The sequence below is a fragment of the Eptesicus fuscus genome, chromosome 5 (genome assembly GCF_027574615.1).
Source record: "Eptesicus fuscus isolate TK198812 chromosome 5, DD_ASM_mEF_20220401, whole genome shotgun sequence".
Taxonomy (NCBI): Eukaryota; Metazoa; Chordata; class Mammalia; order Chiroptera; family Vespertilionidae; genus Eptesicus; species Eptesicus fuscus.
The window spans coordinates 23,390,607-23,412,630 of NC_072477.1; the positions used below are offsets into that span (position 1 = coordinate 23,390,607).

General features: G+C 52.2%; 2 protein-coding genes across 7 annotated transcripts in view; both read right to left on the bottom strand.

The window, feature by feature from the left end:
• Positions 1–515, bottom strand: part of PAPLN (papilin, proteoglycan like sulfated glycoprotein) — a 36,236-nt gene extending 35,721 nt beyond the window's left edge. Inside the window, exon 1 of the mRNA XM_054715934.1 lies at positions 447–515. Coding sequence (XP_054571909.1) covers positions 447–500 — 54 coding nt within the window. The 5' untranslated portion in view covers positions 501–515. The remainder of the gene's footprint in view (positions 1–446) is intronic.
• A 14,472-nt stretch (positions 516–14,987) lies between these two features.
• PSEN1 (presenilin 1) overlaps positions 14,988–22,024 on the bottom strand; it is a 67,466-nt gene continuing 60,429 nt past the window's right edge. For 5 of the 6 annotated variants that reach the window (XM_054715940.1, XM_008138865.3, XM_054715939.1 and 2 more), the window contains 2 exons: positions 20,961–21,079; positions 14,988–19,457 (listed from right to left, as the gene is read on the bottom strand). In XM_054715940.1, coding sequence (XP_054571915.1) covers positions 19,302–19,457; positions 20,961–21,079 — 275 coding nt within the window. In that variant the 3' untranslated portion in view covers positions 14,988–19,301. Of the gene's footprint in view, positions 19,458–19,541; positions 19,700–20,960; positions 21,080–22,024 lie in introns of those variants that run through there. The other variant, XM_054715942.1, reaches the window with a different exon arrangement.

Genomic DNA, 22,024 nt, shown 5'->3' on the forward strand with positions numbered 1-22,024 from the left:
TGCTCGCCCCCCCCGGGGCGGAATGGCTGGCGCCCCGAGCCCCTAGGCCCTCACAGCTGAGGGACAGCCGGGTTTGGGCCCTGGCATCTGGGGGAGGGGGCTGGTGCCAGCGGGTCCCCCCTCCTCCCACCTCGGAAGACCACCCCAGGGAGGGGTCCCAGCATTAGCTGCACCCACACCTTCCGAGGGGGTGATGCTGAGGGGCTGCCACGCCTGCAATTGCCAACTGCAGCCCCAGCCAGGGGAGAGCTCTGGGCGCCTAGGTCAGCCCGGGGCCTCCCTCTTTTTGAAGGAGCTCAGGCTGAGGACTCGCCTCCTCCCACCCCATCTTCCCTCTCCTGGGGTTGTCGCCACCGCGAGGGGACGGGAGCGGGGACGGGTGGGGACCCCGGTGGGGACCCCAGCAGACACCCGTCCCCCAGCAGGGCCGTCTGGGCCGCACTCACCGAGGCCCCGGGCGCCGGGGCCAGCAGCAGGGCCACGAGCGGGAGCAGCTGCATGTCGGCCTGCGGGAGAGGTCGGGCTGGAGCGGGCGGGGCAGAGCAGGCGCCGCCCCACCGCAGCCCCGGCCTCCGACGGCGGCTTGGAGGGCGGGCGGGGCGTCTCCCTCCTCCCCGCCCCGCACAGGTGGCAGCAGACCCGCAGCGGGAGGACCGAGGGGAGCCGCTGAGACCCTGCGGAGCGCGGGAGCGGGGAAGGCCGGCCTACCACCGGCTTCTGAACGGGCGAGAGGAGCTCCTCTCGGGGTCTCAGAGGGAAACGAGGGCGAATAAAAACACTTCCTTGTTGAAAGCTCAGATTCAGAGCAATCAGACTCCCTCTCTTAACCCAGCGAGAGAGCCCTTTTAAAAAGCCATTCCACAAGTTGTTTACAAACTCACTGATTCAGGTTTTTACAAAGTCTCTTCAGGCATTCTAAAGCCTAAATTTAAATGCTTTTAAAATGTTAATTGTATCTTACTGTAAACCCAGGCCAGTACTTCTCTGTACTGAGCAAGCTCCCTGGCGGGTCCTGAAGCAGTCAGTGTGTGCACGTGTGCAATACGGTGTGTGTGGGGGGTACAGAGTGCCTGTGGATTTGTCTGGCGCGTGTGCACGTGATGTGTGCAGGTGCAGTGGGGTGTGTGTGTGTGTGTGTGTGTGTGTGCAGAGTGCCTTGTGGATTTGTCTGGTGCGTGTGCATGTGATGTGTGCAGGTGCAGTGGTGTGTGTGTGTGTGTGTGTGCAGAGTGCCTTGTGGATTTGTCTGGTGTGCGTGTGCATGTGATGTGTGCAGGTGCAGTGGGTTATGTGTGTGTATGTGTGTGTGTGTACAGAGTGCCTTGTGGATTTGTCTGGTGCGTGTGCATGTGATGTGTGCAGATGCAGTGGGTTGTGTGTGTGTGTGTGTGTGTGTGTGTGTACAGAGTGCCTTGTGGATTTGTCTGGTGCGTGTGCACGTGATGTGTGCAGGTGCAGTGGGTTATGTGTGTGTATGTGTGTGTGTGTGTACAGAGTGCCTTGTGGATTTGTCTGGTGCGTGTGCACGTGATGTGTGCAGGTGCAGTGGGGTGTGTGTGTGTGTGTGTGTGTGTGTGCAGAGTGCCTTGTGGATTTGTCTGGTGCGTGTGCATGTGATGTGTGCAGGTGCAGTGGTGTGTGTGTGTGTGTGTGTGTGTGCAGAGTGCCTTGTGGATTTGTCTGGTGTGCGTGTGCATGTGATGCGTGCACAGGCCGTGTGGTGCGTGCTCTGTCTGTGCAGTGCGTGCACTGTGCGTGCATGTGTGTACATGTCACTGTACAGGAGAGTGAAATAAGCAATGTGTCCCGTTCAGTGCAAAACATCAAACGGGTACTGACTTGTATGCTCAAAATGTAAGATCTGTCATTGTACAATGTTCTTTTAGTTTTTAAGTACTAAGTGACTTCGGTTTGCAAGGCTAACACAGCAAACATAAGCCAATTTCAGCAGAAGTGAACCTGGCACATGTAACGACCTACACGTTCCGTTAATTTGGCACCAACAGTGACTCCTGTGGTCCTTCTTTTCACAGTCAGGTCAGGTTCCTGGGGCTCGTGGGGGCGAGGCGGCGGCGGCTACCTCCCTGCCCTGCCCCGCACCCCGGTACCCACAGCGCCAGCGGGAGGGGAGGTGGTACCGGGCGGGGGCCTGGTTCCGGGGTGGGGAGCAGTTCTGGGCGCCTCGGTCAGCCCGGGTCCTACCTCTCAGGGGCGGGGTGAGCCGAGCTAAGGGAGAGACAAAGAAAGGACCAAAGGGAGGAAAGAACTTCCCTTATCCGTGTTACTAGGGACGCCTCCGGTGTGGGCCTGCCCGGGTTCACCCCGCCGCACCCCGCACCGTCACCAGCGGACGCGGGAAGCGACACCCTCCGCCGCCGCCCCAGGAGGTGCCCCCGCGGCAGCACCGCCACCCCACCCGCCCGGGGACCCGCCGGGCGCAGCCCCCAAAGGCGCCGCACGCACGTCGGAAGCGGCAGCTCCCACCTGGGTGGGCAGAGCCGGGGCGGGGCCCCTCGGGGGCTCCCCTTCCCCGACACCCTGCGGGCCAGGCGGGCAGTGCCTGCGGCAGCCCCGGGGCGAGCCGCACGCCGCCGGATCGCGGCCCCTCCGACTTCCTACCGGTCTCCAGGAGCGCCGGGCGCGCAGGGCCGCAGGGCCGCTCCATCGGGACCCGCCCAGCCCAGCCCCGAGCTCGGCCTGGCCACGCAGGACGCACGGGGAGGCTGGACTCACCCCGGGCTGCTGGTTTCCTCCCCGCCACCCCCGGCTGACACCGGTCCCGACACTGCGGTGAGAGCATGCCCCCCGCGGAGAGGCCGCCGCAGCGATGCCCTTGGGTCTGAGCCAAGCCTGGCTGGTCCCCACCCTGCGGGCACCGGTCATCCCTCCAGTCCCGTTCCCTCTGTGCCATCGCCCTCCACACTCACCGTGCAGGCAGCCTGCCCGGTGTCCAGCCCCTGCTTGTCTTCTCTCCTGAATTCTGTGCTCTGGCCGCAGCCGAGTGTCCCACGGACAGGCCGCTGTTCCCCCCACCAGCTGGCTTTTCCCGCGGCCCAGAATGCACTCTGGGAACCCTCCACCATGCGAACTCCTACTCATCCCTCAAGACCCTGGTCAAACGTCATCTCCTCTAGGATCCTCCCCCACACCACAGCAGGCAGGTCCTGTGCCCTGCTTAGTCGCAGTCCCTGTCTGCTGTCGGGACATGGGACGCATCTCCCTGCGGGAACCTGAGTCTCCCTGACTCAGCTGGGAGGTCCCTCAGGGTAAAGCTTGCACCCCTATCACCGGTGCCCAGGGCACTGGTTGGGATCAAGGTAGGGGCGCAATAAGTGCGATACATTTCATTTCCTTTCCTAGTTGTCCTCTTTCTCAGCCAAGGCGTTCTGCCTGCCATTGCAGCTGGAAATCACCCACCCTGGGAAAACAGCGCTGGCCCTGGGGCACATGGGCAGTGGGAGGTCCCTTTAACCCCCTTTTCTGCCTTCTGCCCCTTGGCTACCCCAACCATTGGCCATTTCTCTCCTGGCCTCCTTTGGGGCAGAGAAAAATCCCCCGTGGGGAGCTCACCCCCTAAGACCCCCAGCTCCTGCAGGTCATGTCCCTAGGCCGTGAGGAATGCTCAGACTAAACGCTTTCCTTAAACAGCATTTTGAAACGGACCCGTTTCTTACCTACCAGTGGAGGGAGGAGGGGCAGCAGCTGTGTAGCAGGGGCCCTGGGGACTGGTGTGAATTCTTAGGCAGAGATAAAGCTTGGCAGAGAAAAGGGAGTGGAATTACCCAAAGCCTCTCTAGAAAAGGAAAAGAGTTTCTTCCGTTCATCAAGCTCCACTCCCTGCCCCCATCAGCCTGGGATTTTCTGAGCTGGGTCAAAGGTCCCCTGTCAAGTGGGAGGAAGCCGTGGGGGGTGGGCAGCCAGGCGTCTTCCCCATCTGTTCTTGTTTTTCCTCTGTGATCCCTCCTTCTGAGATACTCAGGCCCACCCTGCCATAAAGAAGACCCAGAATTTGGGGAGCAGAACCCGCACACAGTGTTGGGGACAGCCCTGCACCCACCAGCTGGGCTCTAGCAGTTACTGGCTTGAGCAAGGACTTGTCTTCAAACCTCGGATCCTGCTACCTCAGAAGGATGTGAGCACAAACCTAGCACATAATTGCTATGCACCAAAAAATGGTGTACATAATTGGTGTGCACACACTAAAAAGGTGGCGTAGAAAGAAGACCCCAGAAAAAGTGTAAGACCATCCCTCCCGTTGTAATTTCCCCTTTGCACGGACCCTGAGCCACTCACTAGCTGCACCCGACTCCCTTCCACCTGGGAGGTAGGGGTAGCCCGGTGAGGAGGAGGGAGGCAGGGAGAAGTACAGCCCTGGGAGGCAGACAGACCCGGGCTGGGAACCTGCCCTGCTTCTCATTGTGCGTGAACTTGTCATGCCACCTCTTTAAGCCTCAACTGGCTCACTGGAGCTTCACACAGAGGCTCTGTAAAGTTCCTACTAAGTGCTCAGTAAAAGTTAGTTCCTCTATCGGACCAGTGGTCGGCAAACTGAGGCTCGCGAGTCACATGCTGCTCTTTGGCCCCTTGAGTGTGGCTCCTCCACAAAATACCACGGCCTGGGCGAGTCTATTTTGAAGAAGTGGCGTTAGAAAAAGTTTAAGTTTAAAAAATTTGGCTCTCAAAAGAAATTTCAATCGTTGTCCTGTTGATATTTGGCTCTGTTGACTAATGAGTTTGCCGACCACTGCTCTATCCCATGCTCCCTCGTCTGTATCCTGGATTCCCTACACCCTGACCAGCTCTGCAGATTGCAGATCCAGGCCACGGCCAGGAAGTGGCCAGATCTCTTTGTGAGGTTGGGTTCGGATGGAAAGCTGGAGAGAAGGGGAAGGGGGCAAAGACCCAAGAGCCTCAGGCCCCCAGTAGGCACCTCCTCCAAGACGCCTTCCCTATGCGCCTTTGTGCACTTGAGAACTACTACAGTGATACATTTGTCTGTCGCTCTTTCTCCCTCTCAGTTGTGACCTTTGCAAGGGCAGGGATCTGTCTCTTTCATCACTGCATCCTGGACCAGAGGTTTATGGCGCTCCTGAGGGTATCCCTCAAGAGAGCAAGGTGTGGGAAGCACGGCTGATTGACAGCCTCCAGCAGCCACACCCCAGGTCTATGTCCTGAAGGCTCTCCCTGCTCCCTCCCCTTTATGTCCCCTGGCATTTCCCCCCATAGATCTCTGCACAGCCAACCTGACCTGACACAGGGTTCTTGATTGCAAACCACACACAGAAAGAACGTCATGAACCGAAACAGAAAAGCTTCTGAGAGCGAGGACACTGGGAGCTCATAGAATTGACAGGAAAATGGAGAGTCAGACACAGAAGTGGGCTGGAACCCCTGCCAAGGTCATAGTTCATGGCCCAGGAGCAGATCTGGTTAGGACCTGTCCTGCTGGACACCAGACTACTGCAACCACCACTTTAGATGACACTGACCCCTGCCACCCCCAGGAACGGTCCTTGGTCCTTGTGGACTCCAAGTCCAGCAGGAGCCGGTCTGACCCTGCCGGCCAGGGCCCGAGGGAGGAGAATCGGCAGCTCCCCAGATGCCGGGCTGCCCCGGAAACAAGTGTCCACGCTCCCCCTGTAGCTCATTGCACACGGTATTGGTTGAATTGAATTTAGAAAATGCTACTTCTCTTCTTCTTCTTCCTTTTCCTTCCTTCCTTCCTTCCTTTCTTTCTCTCTTTTTAAAATATATTTTATTGATTCATTACAGAGAGGAAGAGAGAGGGAGAGAGAGAAACATCAATCAGCTGCCTCCTGCACACCCCCTACTGGGGATGTGCCCGCAACCAAGGTACATGCCCTTGACTGGAATTGAACCTGGGACCCTTGAGTCTTCAGGCCGATGCTCCATCCACTGAGCCAAGCCGGTTATGGCTCTTTTTTTCTTTTCTTTTCTTTCTTTTTTTTTTTTTGTTGGTGTCTGTTCACTGGTTTATTCATTCCTTGCATATATCTGAGTGCCTTCTGTGTGCCAGAAGCTCCCTGGGGAAAGACCCGCCCAGTGGTGGCATGTGTTTAGAAACCAGTTCTCCGCTACTGCTTTGTGGCACTGATCAATTGCCAAGGTGTGAGTACCCCAGGGCTGTTTTCAAGCTACAGCGGTGATGTCATTAGCCAGAGCGCTGGGAAGAGATTCACCATCAGCTCTCCCAAGCTGGGGGCTCCAAACAGACTGTCCTGCCCTGGGGGAGTTGACATTGCAGTGGGGCACTGCATGCCAATGTGTGTCAATTTAGAATAAATGACACTTTCCATCTGAGTATCACTATTTCCACTATGACAGTCATAGGACCACCTGGCCTGTGTGGCACAGTGACTGAGTGCCGACCCATGAACTAAGAGGTCACTGGTTAGATTCCCCGTCAGGGCATGTGCCCTGGTTGTGGGCTTGATCCCCTGTAGGGGGCATGCAGGAGGCAGCTGATGGCTGTTTCCCTCTCATTGATGTTTCTATGTCTCTATCCCTCTCCCTCTATAATCAATAAAAACATTTTTTTAAAGTCACAGGACCTATGATACAGCCCACTAGCAATCCGAAAGGAAAAAGAAACACCTCATGCTTAAGGATCCTTCCATTTACCACTCCATCTTCTCCCACCCTCCAACACAGTTCCCTTAACATCCAGGGCGGGGCATGGGGGAGGAGAGTCTGCCCCGCAGCTGGACGCTGTGCTTCCAGATCCTCCGTCCTGCCTCTTGCTGCCCTAAGCCAGTCAGGGCCTTGAAACACCCACCAGACCGCCAGCGTGAGGAGGGCACGCTCAGTGTGCCTGACAGGGCTGTGTACGATCAGCCGCCTGGCCTCTGGAGGGGAGTTGTGCCCTCAACGCTGGGACGGAGGTATAGCTCCGGACCCTTCCTGCAGACATGCGGCCGTCCAGAGGGAAAGAACAGAATTCCTGGGATGTTTCTCAGAGGCATCGGGCCTGCTATGTACGCACCCCATCTGCCCCACCTTCAATCCAGATCCTGGGAAAGGGCGCCAGGAGGAGGGTGAGGCCCTGTGAGAAACCCGAGTTGGGGCAGGACACTGCCGCGGGGCAGGAGACCAGAGCCAGAGCAGCAGCGAAGGGGTAAAGGTAGGGCTTTCCAGAAAACCTGACCTGGTTGGCTCCCACCCAGCGGCTCCAGCCTGAGATCTCATTCCCTTCCTTCCACATGGGTGCACGCGCGCACACACACACACACACACACACACACACACACTGCAAGCATCTGGGCTACAATCTCCCCCGGAGAAACGAGCCACCCTCCCTCCCCTCCACTTCCTGAATAGGAGAGGCTAGGGACCCAGGCCCCCACCAAGGTCACTGTGGGGTGTGCACCAGCCTGCAGAGTGGGCTGAAGGGTCCCTCTCAGCTCAGGGTGGGCGCCCTGGCCTCCACAGCAAACCTGGTGTCCTGCGGCTGGAGGCGGGATGGTGGCTTCAGGGCTCAGTCCTTGTGGGAAGAGGCAGGTCACCGATCTTGTCCGGGATCCTGCTCCCTGGCTCAGTGACTCCTGCTCTGCTGCTGCTGTCCCCGTGGCTGGAGGGTGGGGTCCTGGATCGGGATCCCAGAGGCCAGCAATCAAGGCTTTTGGATCCTTTCCTCCTGGTCTCTCTCCACTACACTCCCAGGGCACGTCTCATCTCCTCTGCTCTATTTGGAGAAGTCTCAGTCCAGAAACTGAGAGGTATCTTTGCCTCGTGCCAAAGGCCTGCAAACATTACCCAGGAAGTCAGAGGACCAGCGCCTCTCAATTCGGAAACAGACTTCCCGAAGCTCAACTCGAGTGAGGGGGACGTCCTACTCACTTCACTCTGCCGTGTTTCTCCAACTTCAGCCGCGTTCGTCCCTGTGGTCCGGGACCCCGACTTTACATGATGCCACTTAAAACCAGGTGTAAGCTCTTTATTTCGGCAGCTTTCGTATAACTAGTATCCTATTACCTATATCTAGTTCCTATTCCCTTATCAGAAGCTCTTGGGGCCAAATGTGTTTCAGAATTTTTCAGATTTTTAGAAGTTTCTAAACTGTCCATGATAAACCTCCCCCAGCAGGTTCCGGGATCGAAAGCAACCAAACAGAAAGTATGACACAAAAAAACAACAACATCCACGCACTCACAGCTCTGCCGAAAACACAACATTCCCCTCCGAAGGATCAAGCCAGACTCTCGAGAGCCTCGCAGAGTTCAGACAGGCCAGGCCTCACACATTTATGGGAAACCTAGCAGTTTCCAAAACCTTTTTTTTGTTGTTGTTGTTAATCCTCATCCAAGGATATTTTCCCCATTGATCTGAGAGTGGAAGGGAGGGAGAGAGGGGTGGGAGAGAGAGAGACATTGATGTGACGTGAGAAAGACACATCAATTGGTCGCCTTCCACCTTCACCCCAACCAGGGCCCAGGGCTGGGGATCGAAACTACAACCCTTCTGTGTGGGCGGCCAACATGTATCCACTGAGCCACACTGGCTAGGGCTTCAGAGCCTTTTGAATTTCATAATTACCCATAAGGGGCTGCAGCCCGGTACAGATTTAACACGGCACAACCACGGAGCACATGCGGTTCTGGTTAGCAGCATCAGCACCAGGCGCAGACAGTGGCCTGCTGAATCCCGTGGAGGTTGGGCCCTGCACACGGCTCCGTGTGGGAGGCAGCGGGGTGGTGGGACGCAAAGCCTGTTCACTGAGCCAGCCCGGGTTGGGGTCTGGCTTTGTCCCTCACTGGCTGGGACATCTCTGGCAAGTTTTGTTGTGGAGCGGATGCGAGTGAATGACCACTGGAGCCCAGACCAAATTAAAATTTAGGGAGCCTTTATTAGCCGGGCAGCCGGACCACCCGGCGACTGCTCTGCCATTCTCCACGCAGGGAGACCAGAGAGCAGCAGCGACCCTTTGTGTAGGACCGCTTTTAAGCACATTAACCACATCCGGTTTTTGCAGAACAAGTAACCCAAGACAAAACAGTTTTTCCCAAGCAACGTCAGGATCATGCCAATGACGACCATGTTATTCACAGGGTCACCCTGTTCTTCAGAAAGCTGACAGTGTTCTGTGAAAGAAGGCCTACATGCTGGGAGGGGCCATGAGACCATATCTCAAGGCCTGGCCTAGTGTCAGCACTGACAGCTCTATCTGGGGCATAGTCCATGGCCTCTCTGGAAGCATGCTCAAAAATTCCCACTCTCCAACAGTTTAACCTTCATTCATATCGGTTCCTTCATTTTCAAAAGAAGACAATAGATTCATGTAAATAAAAATAAAGACTAGGCCCTGGCTGGGCAGCTTAGTTGGTTAGAACAGAGTCCCGATACACCAACGTTGCAGGTTCAATCCCTGGTCAGGGCACCTAGAAAAATCAGTCAATGATGCCCAGTGGTTGAGCATCAACCTATGAACCAGGAGTTCACGGTTCGATCCCGGTCAGGGCATATGCCCAGGTTTCGGGCTCAGGATCGATCCCCAGTAGGGGGCATGAAGAAGGCAGTCAATCAATGATTCTCTCTCATCATTGATGTTTCTATCTTTCTCTCCCTCTCCCTTCCTCTCTGAAATCAATAAAAAATATTTTTTTAAAAAAGAATCAATGAATGCATGCATGAGTGGAATAACAAATCAATGTTTCTCTCTCTCTCTCACCAATAAATAAAAATAAAGAATACTAAAATTAAAAATTTCCAAAACACAGCAGCAGCTTTAGTGACAATTTTTTTCCCCAACCCTCCTCCCCAGCTGCCTTGCTCACCTGGCACCAGCCCCCAGCGCAGGCCCCTGGAACCACCGTGGCCCAGATCCCGATCAACCCCAGAGCCTGGCTGCCCTGGCGTCAGCTCAGGCAGAGTCCAAAGAGCACAGAAAGCACTGCCCACTGCCACCCAGAGCGGGGCGGGACCCCGACCTTTAGTGAGAAATTTTGAGAAACATGGTCAGACTCTGCATTTTACAAAGGAGAAAATGGAGGGCCAGAGAGGTGATCCAGAAACGGGTCTCCAGCGCCCCTCTGGAGGTAAGAAGCATGGGCTTTGGCCTCAGACCTCCCTGGTTGGGCCAGCCGCTCCCACTTTCTTGCTGTGTGTGAGTCTGGGACTGTTCCTCATCTTCTCAAAGCTTCCATGTTCTCACCTGTAAAATGAGGATAACATGCCCCTACTCAAGGGTTGGGTGAAGGTGACCAAGACAATGCTTGTGATGGGCTTAGCACTGTCTCTGGGGCAAATTCATAGTAAACTAGAGACCCGGTGCATGAAATTCATGCACAGGAGGGGGGTCCTTCAGCCCAGCCTGCACCCTCTCGCAATCCAGGACCCCTTGGGGGATGTTCGACTGCCTAAATTGGCAGTCAGACATCCCTCTCGCAATCTGGGACCTCTGGCTCCTAACCGCTCACCTGCCTGCCTGCCTGATCATCCCTAACCACTCTGTCTGCCTGACTGTCTGATTACCCATAACTGCTCACCTGCCTGACTGATCACCCCTAACCTCTTGCCTGCCTGCCTGATCATCCCTAACTGCTCACCTGCCTGCCTGATCACCCCTAACCACCTCTGCCTCGGCCCCTGCCGCAGAGGCTTCATCCGGTAGGACATCCAGAAGGACGTCCAAAAGGTTGTTCGTCTGTCTGGTCTAATTAGCATATTACGCTTTTATTATTATAAATGTTCAATGGACATTGGTTTTATGGGGCAAGTGTGTCCCTTGGGAGCTTTTCTTGGTTAAATGAGGGGTAAGTAGAAGTATTAAGAACTGCACTCTTCCTCTCATGTTAGCATGGAGACGCTGACCCAGGACAAACCCAGACATTTCTCAAGATGTCACAGATGTGTTCTGGGGGAGGAATCCTGTTTGGATTCAGCCTGACCACCGATTTATAAATACTGGTCTCTTAAGCAGGTTACGGCCAATGGGCTTCAGGCTCCTCGCTCTCCACACAGCCTTGTAAACAAGGGCAACACGGGTTGATGTGCGTTCTTCCGGAAAGCACGTTCCCGCGCGTGCTGTTTACCGTCCGGCCTGGAGAGCCCCTCCCGTGGACCCAGAATCCCACTGACGTCGTGTATTCACCATCGATGGAGCAACTCCAGGAGCCCGGGGACGGGATGGTGAGCACGCACACCCAGCTCCCTCTGACCTCCCGCTTCCCCCTCACCTCAGGGAGCAAGGCAGCCACCTGAGGGAGGTGCACCCCTGGGTCTTTGGGAATCTGTCCTTGGGGCCCCCTCACCTGGCTCAGAGGCATCAGGGTAAGACGTTGCCCTCTGCCAGCTTCCCCGGGGGGAGCCTCTGCAGGGGCTGGTCTGCAGCCCAAGGCTGCCTTGCTCTGAGAAAGCCAAGGAGTGTGTTGGGGTTGAGGTTGGAGGGGAGCCTCAGGAGCACCTCAGAAAAATGGAGAGGAGCAGCAGGGTAGGGGTGGGGGTGGGGGGACAGAATCCTGGGGCTGGGCGGAGAGAAGCTTGGGCGGGTGAGTCAGGGAGGGGCTGTGGGAAGCAGCTGGGTTGGCCCAGTGCCCCGTGGGGAGATGGGGCCAGACTTGTTTCCAGCCCCGGGAGCAGGGGCCCGGCCAGGGGGCGCCAGGCCTCGCCTTCCTCCCCGCCTGCCCCACCGGCAGGATGGAGTGCTGCCAGGGAGAGACAGGCAGAGCCTCCCAAGCAGCCAGGGCTGGTGGGGAGGGCACCCAGAGCAGCGCCTGCCAGGGGCATGTCAGCAGGGCCTGGCACAGGGGCTGGCTGGCGGCCCCCAGACCTGGTCTGGGGTGAACTCCCGCTGGGATGGGGACTCTCTGGGTCAGATCACTCGCCTCCCCTCACAAAACTGCCTACCCGTGCATTTGACTTAAAAACAAAAACCCGTTCATGCAACAATTACCAAATGCTTGGAGTGCCTTGGTCAGTCGTGTCTTTAATGACAAAAGGCTGCATAACCACTTGCAACAAGTCTATGACTTACCTCGTGGATTTATCTAGAGCACAGGAGGGAGGGGAAAGGGGAATTCCGACCCCTGCCCGTTGGGAAGAGTCCCCCGAAGGATGACCTGCTCCGTGTGTACAGGGCAGAGGACCCGGCTCCCACCGCCCCTGTCTCGGGGCCACTGCCATGGGTGACACATAGCGGGTGCTCCGGCTCGCAGGGCCGTTTCCTGCATCACCACGGAGTCAGACAGGCTGTGCCATCGACGGCACCTGGACCCCCAGGCAGGCTGGCGTCACTGTGGGGACCCAACAGGGCTGAAGGCCCTTGCACATCCGGGAACCCACTTCTGAATGCCACTGACACAGTGCCCTGAGCCTGGCCGAGCTCTCCCAGCCCTGCCCTGGAGAGCAGACGCCCTCCCCGCACGGTGTCCGCAGACTGTGCCCGAGGCCCCTGCAGGTTACCTAGGAAGGAAAAGCCCTCCCTCCACTGGGATGGTGCAGTCTTCAACCTGAGGATGCTTCCAAACAGGGTGGCCTTCTGCCTGGGTTACTCCGGAGCTGAGCCCTGAACTGGGGGTGGGGATGGAGAGGGGGACGCAGGGGAGGCTGGGCCAGGAGTCTCCCGAACAAGGCTTCCCAGGCGGGATGGTGCAGAGGTCGTTTCCAGCATTTCAGAAAAGCTGGAGAAATCACACATTCACGTCTGCCTGGCCCAGGCAAGTAAAACCCCGCCATCGCACTAAACAACTAAGTGTCGTGCTGTTTCACAGCAGACATGGGAGAATCCAATTAGGAAACAGGAAAACCCGTGATCACGTCGGGAGAACGCCCCGGACCTCTCCTGCTCCTGGGCAGGTGTTGGAGAGGCGTGGCCCGTCACTATGGCAGCTGCGTCTGGAGGGGACGCACGCCGTTACAGAACGACGGGACGCCAGGTACTTAGTGTCCTGTCGCTGTGCTCACCTGCTCCCAGCTGTTCCCACTTGTAAATCACCCTTGTACACGTGCCTTTGCCTCTAGCGGCTCTTGACTAGGTCTGCTCCCCCAGCAAACGAATCAGTCAAGATCTTCCCTGCAGCCCACCTAGAGGAATGCTGTGGGTCAAAGGGGAACAGAAGCCTTCCCTCTTCTGCAGGAGGCATTGACCCTGAGTTACCACATAATTAAAACAAGTTTAGAAAGAAAACAACAGATGAACAGAGGGATCAAGAATGTGTCACCCCTTCTCCCAAGAACTAGGTCTCCCACAAACCTGGCTCCTGAGGCTCTTCCCCTTCAGAGGGCGCGGCATGCCAGGCACAGAAGTGCCAGCCCAGAGAGAGGATCAGTCCTGGTCAGGCACAGCGTCCCTGTGGTAGGTGCGGCCACCATCCTCCCTGGTTTCTACAAGTCACGTAGAAACGGACTCGGCTTGCTAATGGAGTTTTCCTCGGAATAAGCCATCTTAACTCAAACACCAGATCCTTGGGCACCTCCCACAAATTCCTTCCTTCCTGATTTTAGGGTATGTTCTTGGCCTTTTTGCCAATTCAGATTCTCCCCTTCTTCCCAAATTTGGTCCAAACGTTATGTTTCTGGAGAAACTCTATCTTTACCCTGTCCTTTGTGGATCTCTTACCCTGCATTCCCATTCAGACTCAGTGCAGGCCCGGCCGCTGCGGCTCAGTGTTTGAGGGTTGACCTACGAACCAGGGGTCGCGGTTCCATTCCTGGTCAGGGCACCGTGCCCAGATTGAGGGCTCAATCCCCAGGAGAGGGCGTGCAGGAGGCAGCCAATCGATGGTTCTCACTCATCATTGATGTTTCTCTCTCTCTCTCCTTCTCCCTTCCTCTCTGAAATCAATTAAAAAATGTTTTAAAAAATTCAATGAGTGAACATTGTGTGGCTTATTCTCAAGTACGCTGTCACTTCACCTTTAACCAGATCCCATCTCGGCCCCAGAGAAAATAGCTGGGCTACACAAAACTGTGGTACTTACCTAGTGATGCAGAAAACTCGGCCCCATTACTCTTGCTCCTCAACCCTGCTCCAGGGCATCCTTCTCTCACCAAGAGCACCATGGCAAGGCCCCAGAAATCAGAAACCTCGCCCAGCGATGAGGACAAGCCATCATGCCGCTGTGGGACCCTAGGGACACTGCCTACGAGATTCATAAAAGCAATGACGCCTGATTCCGGAGGAAATGGCCGCCTTTCCTGTTTTGTTTTGTTTTTTTTAATTTTTATTGATTTTTTACAGAGAGGAAAGGAGAGGGATAGAGAGTTAGAAACATCGATGAGAGAGAAACATCGATCAGCTGCCTCCTTGCACACCTCCTACTGGGGATGTGCCTGCAACCAAGGTACATGCCCTTGACCGGAATCGAACCCTGGACCCTTCAGTCCGAAGGCCGACGCTCTATCCACTGAGCCAAACCGGTTTCGGCCTTTCCTGTTTCTTGATGCCCTTAGCCACTGCCGCCAGGGACACATTCATCTTTTCTACCCTCCTCCTGAAGGCAAAGGTCGGCTTTGGTTTCTTCTGCCACAAACTTGATTCTGATCAGTAAGTCCCCACGTTCTGTGTGCTATTCCCTGCTTAGAAACAAGCAGTTTGGTGGAGTTTGGGGATAGTGATAACAATCTATGCTCTACCAGGCCAACAAAAGTAATGTTGGAATTTTCTACTGATATGAGCAACTCAATGATTTTTGAAAGATAATCCTCTGGCACATGAAGTAATTGCATTATACTGTCACCACATACATGTCCTGCAAATCCTTGTTTGGACAGTTTTTACATGAATTTCAGTTAAAACATTATTTTTTTTAAATATCTTTTCAGAAACTAAGTATCAAGAATAATTATGTTGAGACTTCTCATAGGCTCAACATTGCACCCTTCAGAGGTGCGGCCTGCTATTACCCGCTCCACTGTGCTCCGCGTGGAGGACAGAAACAATGCCTGTGCGTTTCAAACTGTTTCCTGATCGTTGCTGAGCGTCTCTCACACTTACACATTATACTCCCTTCACGTAAGAAAACTCGCACAACTGGATCCATGCAGCCTTTATTCCTTTGACAAACACAGGAAAATCTGCAACCATCTATCAAAATAACCATCTCTCTTACCAAGAATTTGAAAGGCATTTAAAAAAGATGCATTCACAGTCTGTCTGAATCACGTACAAAGCAGTGTCTGCAGGAGCAAAAGCCAGACCGTGAACACGTGAGAGTCAAGGATCCGCTGAACCCGCATCCCAGCCCGCCAATCACACAGCAAACGGAACAGGCCTGGATTTGCTCCTCTAGACAGCTGAGTTTGAAGCTGCCCTGTTACAATTATTTGTTTCAAAAGGAAAATTGCTTTCTGGCAAATCCTCCCTGCTACACGGATCAGACTGAAGTGCTAACACCGCACTCGAGGGCCCTGGGGGACCCAGCCACTTCCTCGGGGCGACGTTGCAGCTGCCTGAGGCCCTGGGAAAGCTCTGACGTTCAAGGAAGGGGTTCATTTCAGCTCCAGGCTGATTTTTAACACACAGATCTGTGGTGCTTCCTAGCGGAGGGGAGGACCCGATGCCTTCAGAGGGCTGGGGACGCGAGCTCGTTGGCGGCCTTGTTGGTTCGCTCCGCTTGGCAGTTTCAAGGAGGGCTGTGAAAGCTGAAACCGTTTTTCATCTTCTGTGTTTTGGGGACTTTAAAAACTGGAGAAATCCCAAGATCACTTCTGGGCTCACACTTACGATGGTGATCCTGTTTCATCCCAGGGCAAAACCACATGTCCAGTTTTCAAGTCTCTTCCTAAACTCAGTGTTCAGGACACACGTGGAGGTGAGGAGAATGGTTTACAGACTATCCGAAAGCAAGATTAGAGAAAAACAAGAACTTTACTGAAAGGATGCAATTCTGGGAAAATCAAGTCACCTTTGTAACATCAATATTATAAGCGCTCAAATAACAGTAACTGTGAAAGGCGTTAATGACCAGCACCTGATATTTTAGAAACGTTTAAGGTGGCATATACCAGAAAACAAGAGACTACAGCTGCATTCTGAGCATAGATCTTTTTTTTTTTTTAATTTGTTTATTGATTTGAGAGAATCATTGATTGGCTTCCTCTTGCACAGCACCTACTGGGGATCAAACCTGCAACAGGGGATCGAACTGAACCGTGACCTCCTGGTTCATAGGTCGACGCTCAACCACCTGAAGACAGATCTTACTCACTGTTGCATCTTCGGACTCCAGCACCATGGAAGAGACTGAACAAATCTGTTCATAGTGGTATCTGAACTTTCCCTTCCAGGGCTACATCACAAATGGGGACTGTGAGGCTGGGCGCCGGGCACAGGATCAGAGGCTTCGAGACGCCTGGCCCTGGAGGTGGCTTAACTTCTGTCTCACATTCTACAAACTGTGAACAAGACGACTGTTGCTTCCATAGTGAAATCAGTAATTTGCTCACTTATGAATGTTCTAAGTTGCTCAGAAAGCTTCTATTTTTTTCTGATCAAGAAATTTAGTCATTTAGCCGAAACCGGTTTGGCTCAGTGGATAGAGCGTCGGCCTGCGGACTGAAAGGTCCCGGGTTCGGTTCCGGTCGGGGGCATGTACCTTGGTTGCGGGCATATCCCCAGTGGGGGGTGTGCAGGAGGCGGCTGATCGATGTTTCTCTCTCATCGATGTTTCTAACTCTCTATCCCTCTCCCTTCCTCTCTGTAAAAAATCAATAAAATATATTTAAAAAAAAAAGAAATTTAGTCATTTATACGGAGAGCTGCGACCCTAAGACCACACACTAACCTACCAAAAATCGAAAACAGGAAAGTGAGCCCTTCCTCTTTGAAAAAACGAAAAACCTTCCAAACGTGGTGGGTACTTCCACAGGCTGGTCTGTAGCACCATGCTGTGTCACAAAACCTTCCTTCTGCCGGCCAGTCAGACCCAGGCGTCAGCGGCCACTTCTTCCTACGTTTTCCTTCCTTTTACTGAGTGGGCTGGCTCGGCTGGCCATGCTTTCTGGTTTGTGTGGCCTGGCCCCAGGGCCACCCCGGCTCAGTGGACTTGCCACTGTTCTCTTCAGTGACAACTGGTATTTCCCGGTGGAAGACTAGCATTTTGATATTTCAGGAATGACTGAATTGATTCTAAAAAGATTTGAAAACAAGGTTCTGCGTCTGAGATTGGTGATTTAAAGAATACGATGTGCTTTCTCTGTGCTGAGATGTGGTTTCATCTTGTAGAAAGTGACAGGTTTAGTGCAATCTTTCTACACGGGACAGTAATACACAGGGTGGATCTAAACACACGCACACGCACACACATGCACACACACGCACACACCCTCTTCTGAGAGGAGAACCCTCGCACAGATAAACTTCTCCAGATTAGGGCTCCTTCAAGGCAGTTTCAAATCAGATTGGTGTTCAGGGGGCTCTGCTGTAGCTGTTGAATGCTGTGATTTCTGGAGTACCCACGACACTGCCACGTGTCTGAGGAGAAAAAGAGAATCTCGGGAAAAGGGGGCTAAACAAACAAAAATGGATGCGAGAGTTCCCACTGCCCTCGGCCTGGCTGTCTTGGCAGCTTGTTTTCCCGCAGTTCTCAACTGCCCAACACGAGCCGGTTTTCACTTGCACTCAGGTTAGTACCAGCACGCTGCTCCTCGAGGCAGGTTCTAAGAGATATTCCACGACAGGAAGCAAACACCCTAACCTGCGAGGGGAACCAGCCCGTCCCGGCTGTACCACAGGCTGAGCGCGGCAGGACGAGGAAATGCAGGTCTTTCTCCCGCCCGATGGAAACGGATCACTAACTGGCGGTAACAGAAGGGTTGTGCCCTGGAAGAGCTTGGTTTAGGGGTGCCGTGTGCCCACAGGCGATGGCTCTGTTTATGTGCATGTCCAGCTGAACGGCCTGGGCCTGACCCCACTGCCCAGTTCACACAAAGGTACACTGAGACGCAAGGCAGAAGGGAAACCACAGAACGCCCACTGCGAGGTTCCGGCGGAGTAACTTGGATCTCCGTATCTGCCCACAGGACCTGAGCTCATCTGGTGCCACTGGCTGTTGGAGGCCCCTCTTCCTTCTGTTGGCACCTGGCTCTCCGCCTGACCCTAGGTCCTCCGCCGGCTCACCAAGGGCAATAATGGCTTTCTCCCAGCTCCTGCTTGGCACAGACACACCTGACTCCTGACTCTATAAACCACCAGCTCCTGGCTATTGGTCTGAACTCTGACCTACTGTCAGAGACACTCGGTTGTACTAAAAAAAGAAAACCAGGACAGAAAGTGCTTCACCAGCCATTTACTCTTCTTTAATGCTACTGTCTCTGGGCACACATTGTATTTGCTACTGAGGAAATGATGACAGCGAGGCTGATAGCACTGATTCATAACACGTTCTGTGCACCACACAAAGGAACATCCTAGATAACGGGACCGCCTGCTTCCACAACAGAGCTGTCTTCTGAAAGAACCGTGTATGGGCGAGTGAAGGGAGAGACGGGGAACAAAGAAGGCATCGAGGGCAAGCAAACCTACAAGTCTGTCTAAAAATTAGGAATTTGGGGCAAAACCAGAATTACCTAAGGGTGAGAGAGAATCGTTGTCATAGTTCCATTATTTCCAGAAATTACTGAACTTGGAACCTGAGGTTAACACTTTTAAGATAAAGCAACCTCACATAAATTCATACTGGCCTTGGGAGGGAATGGCAACCATAGATGGTAATGAGTGTCAGTGCTTGAGAACAAAAATCGTCCAAATCATCTTATACATCTGACTCGACTCCAGGTGAAAAAAACGTCTTATTTAAAAATGTCAAGTTTGCAGCAAAAGAAATTTGAGAGTGAAAGTTTGAACCCCTTTTCGCCTTCCCATTTTGCTGCTGGTACCTGCCTTCCTCATAGTACCTCCTGAAAAGGTTTAGAGTTCAACACAGACTGATTAGGCTTACACGCGTTTCCGATGACGAGTCCCGTTTGGTTTAAACCACTCCATCTAACATCGTGACCATGCAGTCCTGAGAGTCTGCAGTGCTGGGAAAGCCACCTCTGGAACTGCTGGTGGAGCACAGCAACTTTTTGGCCCATCACTTTTCTTTGTCCTTGTCCCTAAAATCTGGTATTTTTTTCCAAGGGACTCCGCCCACCACCATGACGTACGTTCAAAACCATTTTCGGTCGACACCTCCTTCCAATGGCCAACAGTGCAGGTGGTCAGGAAGACGTGGAAGGAAGCTGCAGAAAGTCCAGCTGGGAACTGTGACTTTGTTAGATGTAGACACAGGAAAATCACCGTTGTCCTTCCCAGAGTTTATTATAGTCAAAGGAGAAAAATCCATGGAAGTCTCATCACAAATCTGCTAAATATAAAATTGATGGAATGCTAACTGGTCCATGAAGGGCTGCACAAGATAATCTGTGGCAAAGTAGAAAACAAGCCCAAAGGTGATAGAGATCGGGAGAGCTGGCAATGCTTTCTTGAAGATGGCGAGGAGTAATAATGTAAGGCACAAGCCCTGCGGGGGAGAGGGGCCAAGACACAAACCCAGACATCATTATGAAAGTGTTTTGTGCAAAACAACTCAATCACAAGTCTCGCATTTAATTTCGTTAACTGAATACAATCCTCTGAGGTTAAATTTTAGAACAAATGTTCCCATTAAACCCGGAAACAACTTTTATTTTCCTCTGCAACACAGAATTCATGATGCACACATTCTTGATTCTTCATCCCCTAATTCTAGGCAAGGAATAGAACCTGAAAATAAGTAAAACTATTCTTGAAAAAATTTAAGTAATGACAAAAATTCTATCTAAAATACTGAGTTGGCTACTCTCAGTTAAGTTTGGCTGCCTAAAATCCCAGAAGTGAAAAGCATTTTTTATGCTGTGGGTTGGGGGCAGGCAAAGAGGTACACAGAATATGCTGATAAAAGTTTATAAAAGTGCCCCCGCCAGGTGCTTTGGTTGGTTGTGGGTTCGATTCCCGGTCAGGGCACATCCCTAGGGTGCAGATTTGATCCCTGGTCACAGCCCATGGGGTAGACAACCAGTCAATGTCTCTCTCCCCCGCCCCCCCCCCCCCCCGTCTCTCTAACATCAGTAAACATATCCTCGGGTGGGGATTTTTTTTTTTAAGTTTATGAAAATTATATTGCTGCTCTCTTGGAAACAGAACAGCCCTATAATATAGTCCGTTTTTACTCTATTTATTGAGACACTAACTATAAATTCTGGAGGCTAAGCATCATTTCAGGTTTATCCAGAATAAATACTTTTCTTCTTAAAAGATGCAACACATCCAGAAAATTAACATCAAAAGAGAAATAAAATACAAGAAAATTCTAACTGGGTAGATTAGCACTATAAACCACAAAATAAATGCAATATAAAGGCTGTCATGTAACTTCACTCACATATGAAACAAAGAGATAACATCTTTATTAAAAAAAAAAAAGGGGGGGGCAGTAAGAAATATTTCTGAGTTATTTCCTTAAATCACAGTTCTGAAAGCTTCAGGATTCATGTTGTGGCTCCATGCACAAGATCTATAGGAGCTCATGCATTGTGTTACCTTTTCTCGCCTCATACCTGCTGCCCAGGAACTCTGTCCCCTGCAGGGTGTGGCATTAAATGCAAAAACCACCACCAAACGCAGGCACTAAGTGAGGATCTACTCACCCCTTTAAGGACACAGCTAATTTCCAACTTATCTAGGCTGCCTGAAGCAGTGGTTCCTAACCAGAAGTACTTACAGAATTTCCTGGGGAACTTTAAAAATAAGATACACAATTGAAACAAATTAAATAAGAATATCTCAGGATGGGGATACACAGTTTTAAAAGGTCTCAGGTGATTTTAATGTGTGGCCCCATGGAGAACTACTCAGGTGAGGTCTAATTGTTTTTAAAAAGCTCCCAGGTGATTGGAACACTCAGCCCAGCTGGGGTTAAAATGGGACTGCCTGAATCAGAGCTGAGATGAGGAGTTCTGACATGTTTTTATTAGTGTATACTTACAATTAATATGGCTACAAAACAGGCTATGGTCGTGTTCCAGTCTCCACTGGCTGTGGCGGAAGCTTTTCCGACCAGAACACTGTAGAAAATGAAATCTCCTAATCCGAGCTTTACTCCCCCTGAAAAGGAAAGATCACAAATATAAACAGTTTGTCACTCTTTGCTATGATTTCACAATTCAAAAATGTCACTGCTCTACTCCACCCTGAATGAGAAGTCAGTAAATGGTATCATACAAAATTAGGCTTGAGCTAGGTTTTCTCTTTTTAACAACAGGAGTTTCAGATTTTATGTGGCTGACTCCGGGATCTTAACCAGATACTGCTGTTACGTATCAAAAATAATAACAATAAGTAATTGTCATCTCTTGAATGCCTAGTTTATATCTGGCACTTGTTCTAATAAATCCTCACAAAAACCCCTATGAGATAAGTATCATCCCCCCTTTTAAAAACAGCTTTATTGAGGTACCATTCATTTCATAAAATTCACCTATTTGTGTAAGTGCAGAATTCAATGATTATAAAAAATTTAGAACTGTGTAACCATTTTCACAATCGCCCACATTTCCAACACCCTTATAAAATACCTTGTGCCCATTTAGCTAATCCCCACTCCTACCCAGGCCTTAAGCAACCACCGACCTGCTCTCTCAATAAATCTGCCTTTTCTAGACAGTTCATAGAAATGGGACTCAGACATTCTGAAGTCTTTTGTGACTGGCTTTCATTTAACGTTTTTGAGGTTTATCCATGCTACTTCATGTCTGTAGTTTGTTCCTTTTTACTGATGAATACTTCCCAATTGTATGAATATACTACCTATAAGCTCGTTCATCCATTTACCAGGTGATGGGCATTTGGATTGTTCAGTTTCGGACTATTATGAATAATGCTGCCACCAACATTACTGTACATACATATTTTTGTGTGGACAGATGGTTTGCACTTCCATGGAGTCGATCCCTAGAAGTGGAATTGCTAGGTTATATGGTGAGTTTACGTGTAGCTTTTTAAGAAACTTCCCATTTCTTTTTCATACTGGCTTTGTACCACCAGCAATGC